This window comes from Larus michahellis, chromosome 18, assembly GCF_964199755.1.
Source record: "Larus michahellis chromosome 18, bLarMic1.1, whole genome shotgun sequence".
NCBI lineage: Eukaryota > Metazoa > Chordata > Aves > Charadriiformes > Laridae > Larus > Larus michahellis.
Genome location: NC_133913.1, coordinates 576,367 through 591,209, shown reverse-complemented (window position 1 = coordinate 591,209; position 14,843 = coordinate 576,367). Strand labels below are relative to the sequence as shown.

The 14,843-nt window shown below is 55.3% G+C and overlaps 1 protein-coding gene across 1 annotated transcript in view; it reads left to right on the top strand.

Moving 5' to 3' along the window:
* Positions 1-14,843, top strand: part of IGF2BP1 (insulin like growth factor 2 mRNA binding protein 1) — a 30,781-nt gene that overhangs the window by 8,772 nt on the left and 7,166 nt on the right. Inside the window, exons 3-4 of the mRNA XM_074561734.1 lie at positions 13,784-13,832; positions 14,298-14,349. Of these exons, the coding sequence (XP_074417835.1) occupies positions 13,784-13,832; positions 14,298-14,349 (101 nt within the window). The remainder of the gene's footprint in view (positions 1-13,783; positions 13,833-14,297; positions 14,350-14,843) is intronic.

Below are 14,843 nucleotides of genomic sequence, written 5' to 3'. Positions count from 1 at the left end.
CCTGACATGGTCAGAGCTGAAATTTCACACTTTTCTGGCTACTGTAATTGTCCGGTCCCGTACGGAGCAAACCAGTTTAAGAAAATAAAACCCTAATCCACGGGCATCCCCGGCAGAACGCCCACCCGCGCTTTATTTTTAAAGAGTAATCCAGCAGGTTGAGTTTTAAGATGCTATGAACGCCGCCCGCCTATAATAAAAGCAGCAGCCGCCCCGTGGACCGGGAACCGCCGGGAGCTGGCAGGGCTCCACGCGGCGCGCGGCGAGATGCAAATCCCGCACGGTCCGGGGGTATTGCCGTGCGTAAACAGCACTGGAGATTACGGGGAAATAGATTTGCACAAGAAGGAGAAAGTTTTGAGACTCCGCTGTAGTTTCCTTTTTTTTTTTCCTTTTTTTTTAACGGAGTGAAAAGCGGAGATCCCGGGGGAGCAGCCTCCCGGACCGGGGTGTAAGAGAGACAGGAGAATTGTGATCTAGAGCCAAATAAAAGGGAAGAGAATTAAAAAAAAAAGCCTCTGAGGGCCAGATTTTCACCCACAATTGGAGCCAGATTTTTCCAACTCGCATTTAAGCGTCTAAATAAAAGCTCTGTTTTCAGAAGCGATTAGCGCCTGATGTGCCGAGCACTCTTGGAAGAAATCTGACTGTTGGGATTCCTTCTTATTTCTGGAGATTTGGATCCACCAGCCAACAGCCAGGAGGTTTCAGCAGTTCCTGACCCCCCCTCCCCTGGGTCCTGCTCCTTCGCCCCCCGATGCCCCGAAGGAGGGGTTGGACGCTGGGGACACCAGCCGGTGGGTCCAGAGGAGTTACTTGTCCCCCTAATTTTGAGCCCTTGGCTGCGTGGAGAGCCCTTGCGTTTAGTGCCTGTGGTCAAAAGTTTGTCGAACTGTTGGAATTTTGGGAATACGCATGGGCAAGGGATGGGGAGCCGCGGATGAGGTGCGGAACCTGGTCCGGTGGGAGGTGTCCCTGCCCGGGGCAGGGGGTTTGGAGCTGGATGGTCTTTAAGGTCCCTTCCAGCCCAAAGCACTCGATGATTCTGTGACTACGGGGCCAAGCTGCCGCAGGGCGAGGTGGGGAGCGCAGCGATGCCCAGGATGCTCCGTTCTCCTTCTGCCTCTGCGTTTCCTCCGGGAAACTCCTGCGTGATCCAAGGCTACGGGATCAGACCTTCTGGTTGGGTGGCGCGCAGAGCATGACCCACAGTTAAACGCCGGCTGTATTAAGGTACCGCGAGCAATAGCAGCCTTTGCCTGCGAGGTGTCGGGAAACGCCGCATCCTCCATGGGCGATGGGGGGAGCTCTGCCGTCCTGCCTTCCAGCCAGCGCTCTCCATCGTGGCCTAATTATTCCTTGGTTAATGCGGGTCCCATCCAAGCAGACCTGGTCCCCGGTGCGGGGAGGTGTGCGCCTATGCGTATACACACACGCCTACGCGTGAGTATATGTTTTCTTTGCTATGAAGGCATTCACGTGTGTTTTGTGATCTCCTGTGCTTCCACGCTCTGGCATAAAAGTATTTATAAACAAATCGATGGAATGAGCAAAGGCTGAAAGAAAATTGCCGTCTCTCTGAGGAAGAAGAGCGTGTGGCTGCCGCAGGCTTTGATGGAGCTGTTTGTTGGGGTGTAATTTCATGAGAAGCCAAGAGCCTCGTATAAATGTTGTGCTTTTAGGCTCGGATTCACAAGGCTCCTAAGGATGCGCTTTTAAGCAGGGAAGCCATCCTTTTGAAGTTAACGGGGCTGCTTCGATGGTAAAATGAGGCACGTGCTGAATTTGAGCCTAAATACACAACTTTGTATGAACTCTATATAGTCATTGTTTAGCGTTCAGTTACAGCTGAACTAATAACGCAACAAATTTCTCCGACATCTGCAGCCTCTTCTTGCTGAAGGCAGCGGCGCAAAGTGGCTGCGGCTTTTATATGTGATACGACGTTGGGGGGAGAGGGTTTTTGTGACCCTTTAGAAGCCGTGGCTGGGATGGAGAGCTTCCCCCGGTCAGCCTTTGGGCACCCCACGATACTGTTCCCGTGCCCGGCTGGCCGCACACCCTGCCTGCCTGCCGTCAAGGGTTTGCACAGCACAAATTTTATATTTATTTTCCCCAAATACTTGTCCATGCGACTTTGGTAGCTGCTTTCTGCCGCTCCTTGTGCCCGTAAAACCTGGCGAGGGGGGAAGGTTCGTGGGAGGCAGAGAGGAGAGAGGGCACGGGCGCGTCCGAGGGGAGTTCGCTCAGGAAAAAATCCAGCTCAGATATTCCGGTGGCTTTGTGCTGGATTTCCCTAACGATGCTTTGGATTTGTCTGGGGGGTGTGTTTGTCGGGTTGGCTTTTCGTGTTGCCTGGGCCAAAGTAGTGGTGGGCTTTAGATGGCTTTGCTTCGGTGCCGGTCTGTACTCTGTTACGAGGTGAACAGCAGTGGAGTAGGAAAACCCCATTTTTCCTGTTTTCCAGCTCCTGACCTGTCCGACCTGAGCCTCAGCCTTTTCCTTCTCTGATTCCTGACCCCCTTGCTAAAAAAACACCCCAAAACTAACAAAAATGAGACATCTCACCCCATCTGTAAACTTTACATCTCCTCTGCTGCTGGTCTGGCCGCGGTGGGACGAAGGGAGCAGCTGGGTGGGGTTGTCCCTCTCCCAACCCGCGCAGATGCGCGAGGAGGAGCCTGGCCGTGTCCCTGTGGGCTCCCTGGCACCGCCGCCCGTCTGAGGGGGGCTCGTGGGCATCCTTCCTCCTGCCCCCCCAAGGGTAACTTACTTTCTTTTTTTTTTTTTTGTTTGTTTGGTGAGCTCCGCACAAGAAACCTTAATTTCTCACTTTTTCCCAATGGAAACACTGCGTCGCGTTTTCTTAGAAGAGTTTTGCTTCGCCCTCACCTCCTTTCTGAAGAGGAAATGCAAGAGAAAGCGAGTCTGGCTTCGACCCGATTTGGTGCAGAACTCCGCTCTGCTATTGAAAGTTTTTACTGGAAATGAAGAAGAAGAAAAAAAAAAAAAAAAAAGCCTCACTTGTACTTTTTCATCTCGGCTACTTTCTTCTCTTTACCTGCCCTTGAACAGAAGAACGGAAGCATTTTGATTTCACTTGTAGCTTTCAGTGGAAAAACCACCCCCAGCTGCGCCACCAAACCCGCCCCAGGTCCGCGGGGCCGGGGCTGGAAGGGGCTCTGGGGGGCTCCTGGCTGGGATCCGGGCTGGGATTTGTGCCCGACATGATGGGGACCAGCCCGCTGCTCACAGCCCAGGCTGCTGGAGGTCTGAACCCCCCCTCTGCCACCTTCCCACCCAAACTGGGAGGACTGGCGGGGCCGAGTCACGGGTTTTAACTTGAGTTTTGGCAAAAGGGTCTCCACCCTTGAATTAAGATAATCTGTGTTGTAACTCCTGGATTCTCCCTTTACGAGTCAGCTTTGATCTGGGAGGGCTTGTCTGCCTGCGATCGCTGCACTGGTTCAACCTGATTTGGCTCAGAACAGGCTCAGTGCCGCTGGCGCTGAGCCCCGCGCGGAGACTCTCAGATCGATTTTTTTGATCCAGTCTTATCTGACCAATCCATATCTGCCAGGCAGGAGGGGCTGCGGGGTCGTGCCGCTCTCCGGCACTGTAACGTCGTGGCACAGGAGCCCTCAAAGCCACCGGTCCCCGTGCTGCATCCTCCTTCTCCTCCTCCTCCTCCCGACACAGACCTCGCTCAGAAAACCCCCTCAGAAGTCACAGGCAGTTTTGTTTCCTCTTCCTTTCTCGCACTGACGTGTGCTTGTGCATCTGAAGTTGTCAGGGCCCTGAGTCTTTGCCTCTCCCCTCAGTTTTAACGAATTCCTCCTCGTTTCCCCCGCTCGAAGCGCGCCGAGCCCGTGGGGTTTGTGAGATCTGCAGTGAGAGGCCAATGCCCCGCTGTCCGGGGGGGCTGCAAATGCAGAATAAAAAGTTGGCCCTGGCCACTTTCTGTAGGCAGAATTAGGTGAAACATACCCGTCAATCACCCTGGTAATGATGCTTAATTATTGAGAAATTAGAGTGGTGTAAGAGGCGCCCGGGAGCGGGTGCTGGCGGGGTTCGGGGTTCCCGCTGACGCCGCTGCGTGGGAGCTGCCCGAAGCGCCGCTGGCTGCTTTGCGAAGCCTGAGCTCGTCCCAGAGCGTCCCCCAGCCCGCAGCGCCATCAGGGCCACTGGAAACCAGTTAGAAATGCATCCCGGGCACTGGAGGAGGACGGAGGTGCCCTCTCGTGGTAAGGAGAAGTGGGAGAGAAGTCTGTGGGTGGCACCCGGCTGTCGGCTGAAACCCCATCCCCAGCACCCTAACGAAGGCAGTAACGAAGGGTGGGCGTCGGCGTGGCCATGCTGTGGGTTTCACCCCACCGGAGCTTTTTTATGCGTTGTTGGGTTTGGGGGAGGATGGCAAAGCCCATCCTCGAGACGGTCCGAAGTCCAGACCTGGTGGGCTGAGACATCCGCGTCGCTGGCTGATGTGGTAGCTCCTGGAGGCAGGTGGTCCACGCTCAGGACCTTTTCTATTCAGAGTTGGCCCTGGTGGGTGGAGAGAGATGCTCTGAAATGTGCAGAACGCACCAAAATGCAGAATATCCTTTGTCTCGTGTGTGCTTTTATTCACGTTTTTATATCGGCATCAGGATGTGGCACCCACACGGAGTTGGCCGTGCGCCCTTCAGCGCTTGCGGACATGCAGATGATGCTATGTGTTCTGTTGCTCAGCTGCCTTTGAGTTTGTGGCATTGTGTGTGCTCTGGTGGTGGTCTCGGAAGCGCTCCAGAGTCGATGGGTAGAAGATGGGGTGAGGAACAAGTCCCACATCTGCCACCCCTCCACATGTCGTGGTCTGCAAGGAAATTCACCTCTAAACATCACATTTGTTGGCGTGTTCGTGGCCAGCGCCAGCTCGGGCGTCAGGTTTGATTAAGGGCAGTTTGAGAATTGAAGTTTTACATTTTTCTTAAAGGGACGAAAGTCTCTCACCGTGCCTCGCTGGCTGCTGGGTCGCGGTGGGACCGAGCTGCCCCGCGGCTGGAGGCGGCTGGGAGGGAACTGGGGGCTTCTCCTGCCGCTCCGTTGTCGGAGGGGGCGCGTCCCGCTGAGGTTTGGGGTTGGGTTGGGGGTTGTGGGAACCCACCGAGTTTCGCTGGGCTTGGCTTTGGGGCATGTTCAGAGCATCAGAAAGAGCCTTTCAATCCGTGGCAACCTGCCAGCAAATTAGAATGGAAAGATAATGCAAAATGGATGCATTGTCTGAAACTCATCCATCTTTCCTCTCTATTACTTACTGTTAAACTTGTCCTGTCCGCAGATACTTGATGTATTGACTTTGGCAAGGACTAACTGCAGAATTCTGGGGGATGATTGGAGTCTTCCTCTGGGCAAGTTGAGGATAAGGGGTTTTGAGATTTCTTTGAGATTTCTTGCATCTTTTGAAGCACTGAGGTATTGACTCCTCTGGGAGGTTGGTGCGTAGCTGGGTGTGCTCCGCGCCAGCACCATCTACCTGGGATCAGTGGGGGAGAAAGAGGAGTGGGAAGGTGGCACAGAGGTTTAATAGAGGAGGGAATGTAAGACAGAGCCTTTTTCCTGCTCTGGGCATCAACCGGCCCCTTCCTTCTGCACCCAAGATACAGCAGGTCGTCTAGGAACAGGAGTGAGTTCTCCGAGGCTTTCAAAGGGATGCTCATGGACGACTTCTCATTCTCGGCAGCTCCCTGAAAAAATCTAATCAATTATTAGGCGTGCTTCTGCGTGTACAACGCGGTTCCAAAAAAGAGCTAACGGGGAGAAACCAATTAGATGGATTTATTAGCCCAAGATCAAATTGTGGTTGCTGAGATGATTGATGGAAAGGATTAATCACGACGTGCTTGCCTGCCAGAGGTAGCTACTAGCCAAGGCGAGTGGGTCTGGAGGAGACTCTTGCGTGGATGATGTGTTACTCCAGAATCCCATGGCCGGTTCACTTTTTGCAGTTGGAGGGACGCAGAAGCCAAATGTCTTCGTTGGCTTGGCCTGATCTCCTCAGGAAGGGCCTCTTGCATCGTTTCTCTTCCAAGGATGAGCCCAGTTTTCTCTCTGCTTTTCTTCCTGCTACTGCTGCTTTAATCTTGTCATTGTATGTGTTTCCTTATTTCTTTCTCAGCCTCCTCTGCCTTTCATTCCACCCCCAAATCTCTTTCCCGTCAGCCACCCCACAGCTCTGGCTGCAGCTGGCACTCTCCTCTCTTGCCTTGGCCGGGTCCCCCAGCAAACAGCAGCCACTGTGGCCGCGGGGGCTTTTCAGTGGTGCGTGGTTCCAGAGGAGTTGTTTCTCTGTGAAGATTTAGGACGTGAGGGCGAGCAGGTCGCTGGGGTTGGGAGGAAGGAGGATAGCAGCTCGAAAAAACACGAGATGCGTTTAGAAGAAAGGGTGTTGGAGGTGAAGAGCTGGTTGCACTGATGACATTAGGTGGAGGTGTGGTGGGAGGTGGTGGTTTGGCGGCAGGGGGTTGGTTCTCTGGGAGACCTTTGCTTTTTCTTTGTGGGAGATACGGGAAAAACCATTGTTTAAATCAGTATTTCCTGAGCAGGCTGCAAGCTGGGTCCCTTTTCAGGACAAAAAAGGGGATGCTCTTCTCCTTTCCCATTCCATCCCTCCCGGATCCCGCTCAAATGTAGCACGTTTGAGAGCATTTTGATGGGGTTCTACCATGTTTTTTCTTGCTCTGTGGGGCTGTATGTGACCCGCCCCATATCACAGCCCGGGCTGTAGTCCAAACCCACCTCCATCAGCAGCTTCAGTGGTGAAACCAGGCTTTGAATCGAGGGGCCAAGGGGGGGTTACGGGGGCCTGGGCAGTGCTGCGGTGGGGGGACCAGTGGTGGGGAGTGGCATGGCCAGGAGAGGGCAGCGATGGCCTTAAGTCTGGCAGAAAAAATCAATGCTGTAAAAAATGCCCTTAATTTAGGGCTCACCCCCCAACCTTCAGGAAACGTTAGCCCAGATCTGCATTTTTTTACTTATATGCTCGTATTGAACATTCTTGATGTGGCGTTAATGCTCCAAACCAATGCGGTGCCTCCAAATCTCGGAGCTCTGGTTTTATGCTCTTCACAACTCAGGGGAGGACTTTTCCATGGTTCCTCTCCATTCCCATATTGAGATTTTTCTTCCAAACCACAAAGGCTCCGAAAGTTCATCCTGGACCTGCAGCACCTCCAGGAGGAGCTGGGTCAGGCAGTTTGGATTCGGAAAAAAATTCAAATATCCGTCTCAAACCTTAGTAATGATGTATTTGAAGGAGTCAAGGTCGCAGGCCTTGCTTGAGCATCATCTGGAGGATTTGGCATGTCATTTTTTTCCTGCCTTACCAGTGCATGAGCAATGGTCCAGTGAGGACCTCACGTGCCTGGTCCTGGGGGTGGCCGCGTGTCGGTGGGTTTAATAGTGTGACCGCCGTCCGGCACTGGGGAGGGTGAGAGGTGTGTTGGCTTGGGGGGCAACGCAGAAGGTGGCAGGTCCCAGGTGAGGTGGCTGAAGCCCAGAGGCAGATCCCGTCCGGCCGGGGCTGGGCTGTGCTCGGAGGCGTGGTGGGGACCTGCTGGGGGCTTCCAGCAGGTACCTCCTTTGTTTGTGCTTTTGTTTCCTTGACAAAGAAGGGAGTTTAGGGATAATATTGGTGCTTCGCGGAGATGCCGGCAAATTGAAAGCCTATCAATTTATAAGGGAAAAGCAAGTAATTTCAGCTACAACTTTTCTCTGAGTCCCCCTGGCAACGTTTGTGTCTTAGCAACCACATTTTCCTATTTAAAAATGTTTAAAACATTAAAAAACAACAACAACAACACATTAAGCACAGGATTAAGTGCTTTCCTGAATCAAAGCCTAACTAGATAAATGAAATGCTGTTAATTGAATCAGGGATGCACTGTGTTTTCAGCCCCCAAATTTGCATAACATTTGCATTTGATTGAAAAGCCATCGTTAATGTTGTTCTGTTGTAGTAGGTCCCCCCCATGTCTCTGGCTTCGGCGTCCTCCTCCTCCTGCCCGAGGAGCTGCCTAAGTGGTGTCGGTAGGAGATGGCCGGGATGGGGTTGGTGCTTGCGGCCGGGGAGAGCCCAGAGCGTGGCCGCACTCTGCCGTCAGCGCTTGGGCCCTCCACATCTTGGTGCCATTGGTCACCTCTGCTTTGAGAAATACGTGGTGAGGGATGGAGAAGGTCCAGGAGGTGTTGGATGTAGGGAGATGCTGTAGCCAACATCCCCCAGAAAGTGTGTCTGGTGCCTGCGTGGCTCGGGGGTGGCTGGAGAGCTATTGCGAGGCCAGAGGAGGCCCTGGAGACGCTGGGAGGGCTGGAGCCCCTCTGCTGTGGGGACAGGCTGAGAGAGCTGGGGGGGTTCAGCCTGGAGAAGAGAAGGCTCTGAGGAGACCTTGGAGCCCCTTCCAGTCCCTCAAGGGGCTCCAGGAAAGCTGGGGAGGGACTCTGGAGCAGGGAGGGGAGCCATGGGACGAGGGGGAAGGGTTTTACGCTGAACAAGGGGAGATTTAGCTGAGATGTGAGGCAGAAATTCTTTGCTGTGAGGGGGGTGAGCCCCTGGCCCAGGGTGCCCAGAGAAGCTGTGGCTGCCCCATCCCTGGAGGGGTTCAAGGCCAGGTTGGACGGGGCTTGGAGCAACCTGGGCTGGTGGGAGGTGTCCCTGCCCAGGGCAGGGGGTGGCACTGGGTGGCCTTTGAGGTCCCTTCCCACCCAAACCATTCTGTGGTTCTATGGCTGGCACCCTAAAGCAGAGCGATGTGGGCAAAGGACCAGCATCTCCGGCCGCGGTGTTCAGGATCGGTCCCTGCTCTAGCAGAAGTTCACCAAATCAGCCTTTTGCTTTGGGGCTAAAGAGAAGTCAAACTGCCCAGACAAAACCTGGGCTGGCGGGGGAAGAGGAAGGAAATCCATGGGGCTGGCTGCGCCGTGGGGCTGTTTTGCTTATGGGGGTATCCCCTGTGCGGGGGGGTGTTGGGAGCCTTGTAGAGCTCTGGCAATGCAGGCGGTTGCGAGTGTCCTGTGATCCCTGTGGATCACAGGGAATGTTGTTTGGGCTAAGTGCTCAGAAGGCAATAGTCAGGGTGACCTGAGCATCCCGCACCCTCTGTCCTCCTCTCCTCCCCTGTGCCACCGCACCGATCCCTCCGGCTGCTTCTGTGCTGCCGGCGATGCTCAGGGCTGAATCCCATTGGGAAAATAACCCGGGTCCTTCGGCGAGCCCCTGCCTGCGCCGCGAGGTGCCGTGGGGCAGGGGAAGGAGGCACGTCCATGGGGTGTGATGGGGAGATGTGGGGTTTGTCCCAAGCTCTGCTGCCGACCTGCTCAGTGGCTGTGGGTGCCGCGGTGCTCCTCTCCCTCTGCCTCTCCGGCAGTTCCATGCTGGGAGGGAGCAGCCCGTCTCAGGTGGAACCCGTGGCCAAAACTTTCTCGGGAGGAGGCGGCAGCGAGTCTCGAGGCAGGGATGTGCCCATGGTGATGGGACGAGGAGCAGCGCTGTTGTCCGTGCCCCCCCCCAAGCATCGCCTCGAAAACACCGCGCAGGGCTCATGCGAAAGAGAGGGGAACCCTCGAGCTGCGTCGGCTCCGGCTTGCGGTGGCCAGCCCCAGCCTCCCGCTGGCCCCCGGCCAGGCTGCCGGCTCCTAACGAGCAAGTGCCCCTTTCTTGGGTCGCTGCCACCGCTGCCACCGTGCCAGTCCACTCCGGGGAATTACCAGCAGATTCTTAATTAAGTGGGAGGCTCTGGCCACCCCTCTGGAAGGCGATCTCTGGGGATGCATCCAGGGGTGAGAGAAGAGGGATCCTGACGGCTGAATCTGTGCCTGGCTCTCTCCCAGTGAGATTTAAAAATTAAAAACCAGAACCAAACAAAAAGAAACGCAAAACTTAATTTGGGGTTCTTAATAATGATGATTCTGCCTGCTCTTAGTGATCAGGGTTTTCTGTGAAGGCGGCGGCGGGTACCGGTCCGTCTGCGCTGCCGATGTGCTGTGGGTCCCCGAGGGTGCGCAGCTCCGAGGACGCAGCAGTAGCACTGGGGGCCAGCGATGCCGTGGGGGCTGGGGGGGCTCTGGGTGCATTCGGGACACAGGGCTTTTTCCAGCTGCCTCCAGGGCTTTTGGAAACGAGCAGTGGGGGTTTTCTGAACGAAAACTGCTGCTTTTTCCCATTTCACCTCGTATTCTCCCTCCTGGGCAGACGCTCCTCCTGGTGCGCTTCGGGTTGGACCCCCGCGGTCTCGGTGGGCACAGTGCGAGAGATCTCCCCGGTGCCTGGCTATTGCAGGACCCTCCGCGGTGCTTCGCTCTGTCTCTTCACTTTTCCCCCCAGCGAGGTTTCACCTGGTGGCGTGTTGAGCTCTGCAAAGAGCTGGTTGAAGGAAAAGCCAAGGAAAGGCTTCGACGGAGCAGAGCTTGGTGCTTCCACTGCTCGGGGGCGACGAGGGGCTGACCCAAGGTGCCCGTCTGCGCTGTGGCCCTGTGATGCGGGTCCCCCCGGTTACAGTCCAGTGGCATCATGGTGGGTGTTTTTTTCCTCGGTGAGCCCAGCCCGCGGCCGGGGAGGGGTTACGGAGAGCGTCAAGAGACTTCAAAGGTCTCGCTTTGCCTCCTGCCCCTGCAGGAGAGCCCGCAGATCCGCTGGGGGCTGCCGGGCAGCTTGGGGGTCTCCGAGGGCTGTGGGATGGACACAGTGGGATGCTGAAATCCTGTTATCACAGCCCACGGAGCAGGAGGAGGGTGACGCCTGGGTCCGTCCTTGGGATTTGCAGTTTCTTTCCCCTTACAGCCCTGCAGCCGTTCGCCCTCCTCTCTCCACCACCGTTATTTTTTTTCTTTTTAATTTTAAAAAAAATCCACCAGCACGCAGGCAAAAACCGTCCAGATTTGCAAACAGACATTTTTTTTACCCAGGTCGATCAGCCCGCTCCGGCTCACCCCAAGGATCTGGGAGGCTCCTGCCTTCGGCATGAGATGAGCAGCATCCGTGAGCGTCTCCCGTGGGCTGGGGATGCTGGGGCTGGTCTGGGGGGGGCACGGCTACCGGTCCCGGCTGGCAGCCAAGGTCGGGCAAGCGGAGGTTGCCTTCGTCGACACGAGAGGGAGGAGCTCCTGCCTTTGGCACATCGTGAATAAAAAGCCAAGGAGTCGCCGTCTTGCGGAGTTATTTATTTGGAGTAAAGCTCGGCTCGGCGCGGAGGTGGGAGCAGGACCGGGCTGTCACGTTTGGTGGTGCAAAGAGTTGGCATTTCGCAACGAGGATTTACGTACAGCGGGACCTGCTTCTAGCAAAGCCAATAGCGGGGTTTATTTATTCATGATTTCCTCTGTAATTCTAACCACAGCCGCTGCCGAGCGCGCCGACGGAGCCAGATTCGGAGCTGCTCATCGGAGGCGGGGGGTTCCACCCATCGTGGGGCAACTCCACGTCGAGCTGGACCTGGCTGAGGGGTGACGGATGCGGCCCCGATTCTGCCCTCCCTGGGGCAGGGGGGGCACCGATGGCGATGGGCTGGGAGTCGTTTTCAGGGTGCCGGCTCATCCCGGGATTTCACGGGATCCTGCCCTGCTTTGTGCAGCTCGCCCGGTTGGGCTACGACCCTTCTGCCTCCGAGTGTGGCCTCGTGGGGATTTAATATCCGTCAGCGATGGCGGCCGTGAGGAGCGGCAAATAATCCCAGTGGCGTGGTCGCGATGGGAGGAATTACCGGTTAATTAACATATTAATAAAAGCCCAGCGGCCCCGGAGAGGCGCAGAGCAGCCCCTCGCCTTGCCCGGCCGGCGCGGATGCGGGCGATGCTCTGCCCAGCCAGGCGCTCCGGCAAAGTTCAGCGAAGGAAATCCAATTTATTTTAATTTTTTAAATTTTATTTTATTTTTTAGGGGGAGAAAATTAGATGCCACCAGCAGGATTACGGTGCGAGGACATAAATGGCTCTTTTTCTCTCCACAGCACATTCGATTCCGGTCACGTCTGTGCCGAACACATGCCCTGCCCGTGCAGATGCCTGTAGCTCTCTGGAGAAGTTTCCGTGGCGGGGGCGGGCGGTGGGAGACCTGCGGGGTTTCCTCCATCGCTTCAAATCCTTTTGACCCTCCCTGGACTGGGACATTCTTTGCATTCTGAATTTCTTAATCTCTCTCCCATTCATTTTGGGATGCGGATTAGCATGTAAACAAGAGGTCTGGTTTCAGAGCGTCCTCCCCCGGCTTCGCTTCCTGCAGCCCCCCACAACACGCGGCAGTTTAAGGGTTGGGTTGGTTTCTTTTTCCCCATCCACCCTGGTTTCGTCTGTAGTAGTGACGAGATTTGGTGTTTGGAGCCTTCCAGGTGGCTGAGCCGCCGGGAGCACTGAAAATCTTAATTGTTGTGCTTCATTCTGACTTTTAGAGGGGAGAGCAGCCCCGAATCCGGCCATCCCGACCCTCGGGGCTCAGTCTTTGGTGACTTTGGGAAACATCAGTTCTGGTTTTCTTTGAAACCAACCGACCCAGACAGCCCTTTGGGGGATTTTGGTGTGTGTGGGTTTGCGTGGGGAGCACGGATCGGAGGGGATGCTCGAGGCAGCCGCTCTTCCCTGGCGGGATGAGGAGGAATCTTCCCCTGCGCGGCCAAACCCCACCGACAGCTTTGGGTCGGTTCGTGCCGAGACGATTTCTTCTCATCAACAAATGAGCTGAGCCACCTTCTGAAGTCGTGTAATCAGAAGATAAGGATCTGGAATCTCATTTTCTTTCCTTTTTTTTGCATTATTTCACGTGTTCATAAATACTGTGAATTTGAAGCCCAGGTCTGTGGTGAGCAGGTCTGAGGGTATTTACCTGAGAAAGTGCTGTAAGCGCCGAGCTGCCCGCTGTGGTCATGGCATTGAGCTTCCTTTTCTTTAGGCATCTGAAAATTCAGTCGTTTTGGTTATTCCTGAAAAACAGAGGCTGATGGGGGGGACCAGCCATCCACGGGGGGGGTTGGCACTGTTCGTGTGTGGGTTGCACCCACAGAGCCGCGTCCCTCCAAGCCCTGGGCACCCAAAGGTGTCGTTGCCTTGGGGTGGGGGCTCTTGGGGCGTCCGGCAGCACCTCAGGGGGACGGTGGCCACGGTGACGTGGCCGGACGAGCCCGCGGCTGCGCTCAGCTGTCTGCGGCAGCTGCAGGGCAAGGGGGGGGTTCAGCACCCCCAGGGTAAATTTGGCATTGGAATTAAAAAAAAAGAGTTTCTATTTTGGGAAAAGTGAGGTTAGGAAGAGCCAAAACCGTGAGTGGAGAAGCAGCCTGAGACCATCCCGGGTGGCGGAGCCGGGATGCCCGAGCCTTGGTCTCCCCGGTTAGGATTCCGCCGGGTCTTTGGACGCGGCAGTGATGCTCCAGCGGGTCCCACTGGCCGTCGGTGGCATCCAAGGGTTGTCCCTTTGTGCCTCCAGGGCAGGAGGGCAGTTACCTGAACGCAGCGTTCCCTTTTTGCTTTCTAATCCTTCTATTTCATCTGGCAGAACTCCCTGCCTTCCCAGCCCTGCCCCCCTCAGGGCTCCGGCCGGTGCTGAAGGGTCGGGGGGGATTTTGGCATCTTGTTCTCGGTGGAGCTCCCGGCATAAATCCAGCACCCACCGGGCTGGCCGTAATTAGCCAAAAGCCATCAGAAACCCCGGTAGCGTATGGAAATGCAAAGCTTGCTTAGATACATCACCGTGCCGCAGTTCAGCGCAAGGCAGCCGCGTGTCAGACACCAAACCTGCTTTTTAATCACTTTTCCTTTATTTCAGGAGCCGGAAAATTCAAATCCGGAACATCCCACCCCAGCTGCGATGGGAGGTAAGAGGAGCAAGCGGAGAAGTAAAGAGCAGGTTTAAGGACTAATTTCCCCCCCCAGGTTTCTGTAGTTGGGGTTAAAGTTGATTTATCCTTTTCTTTGTTATTAATTGGGTCTAATTGTGCTGGATCCTTGTGTCCGTATAGCTTATTCCTCTTCCATTAAAGGGGTAAATTCAACTGGTAGAAGCAATGTGAGCTACACCAACGAAATCCCTGTTAATAACAGGGTTATATGATTTATCTATTGTATAAGGAACAAAATGGATCCTTTCTTCCCGCCGGCCGCCGGGACTTTACCCTGACTCTCCCCCTGCAGCGTCCTGGGGCAGGCGGGAGCTTCCTTCGTCTAATTGCTTGTGAAATCTTAATGACTAGAAAGCTGCCTTTATTGATTGATTGTGTTTCCCTGCTCTGTCCTGACAATCCCAGTGTAAGGTGGGTTGGGTTTTTTCCTCCCTTTTCCAGGTTCTGGATGGTTTGCTGGCCCAGTATGGCACTGTAGAAAACTGCGAGCAAGGTAGGACTGAAAAAAAGACGCCAACTTGCTGTTATTTCAGATATTTTCTGCTCCAGCTATTTTTGGAGGGGGGGGGAGGAGGGCGAGGAGAGACACGCGGTTTTCCTTTGTCAGCAGGAGCCATGGCTAAAGATGTCAAGAGGTCTCAGCCTGGTCGCGGGGGCTTTTTTTTTTCTGTTCCCTATTGCTAAAAGGCGAGTCCCGTGTGGTGGCTTCAGGCGGCGCGTGTGGGTGTCCCCTGCACCTGGAGCTGGGTCGGCATCGTCCCCTCCGCACCCTTGGTACCCACCAGCCGCCGCGTCAGGGGAAGGTGCCGGATGCTCTCCCACGGCCGACGGGGACGATCTGTCTCCGCTCGGCAGATTTTATCTCAGCCTCTAATGGCGATTAGTTGAGACAGGAGGTTTAATGTCGCCCCCGGGACGTTTAATGAGAGTAGAGTTACCATAACCCTCCTAGAAATGGAAAGGAGGGCTCGGAGGAGCTCCTGGGAC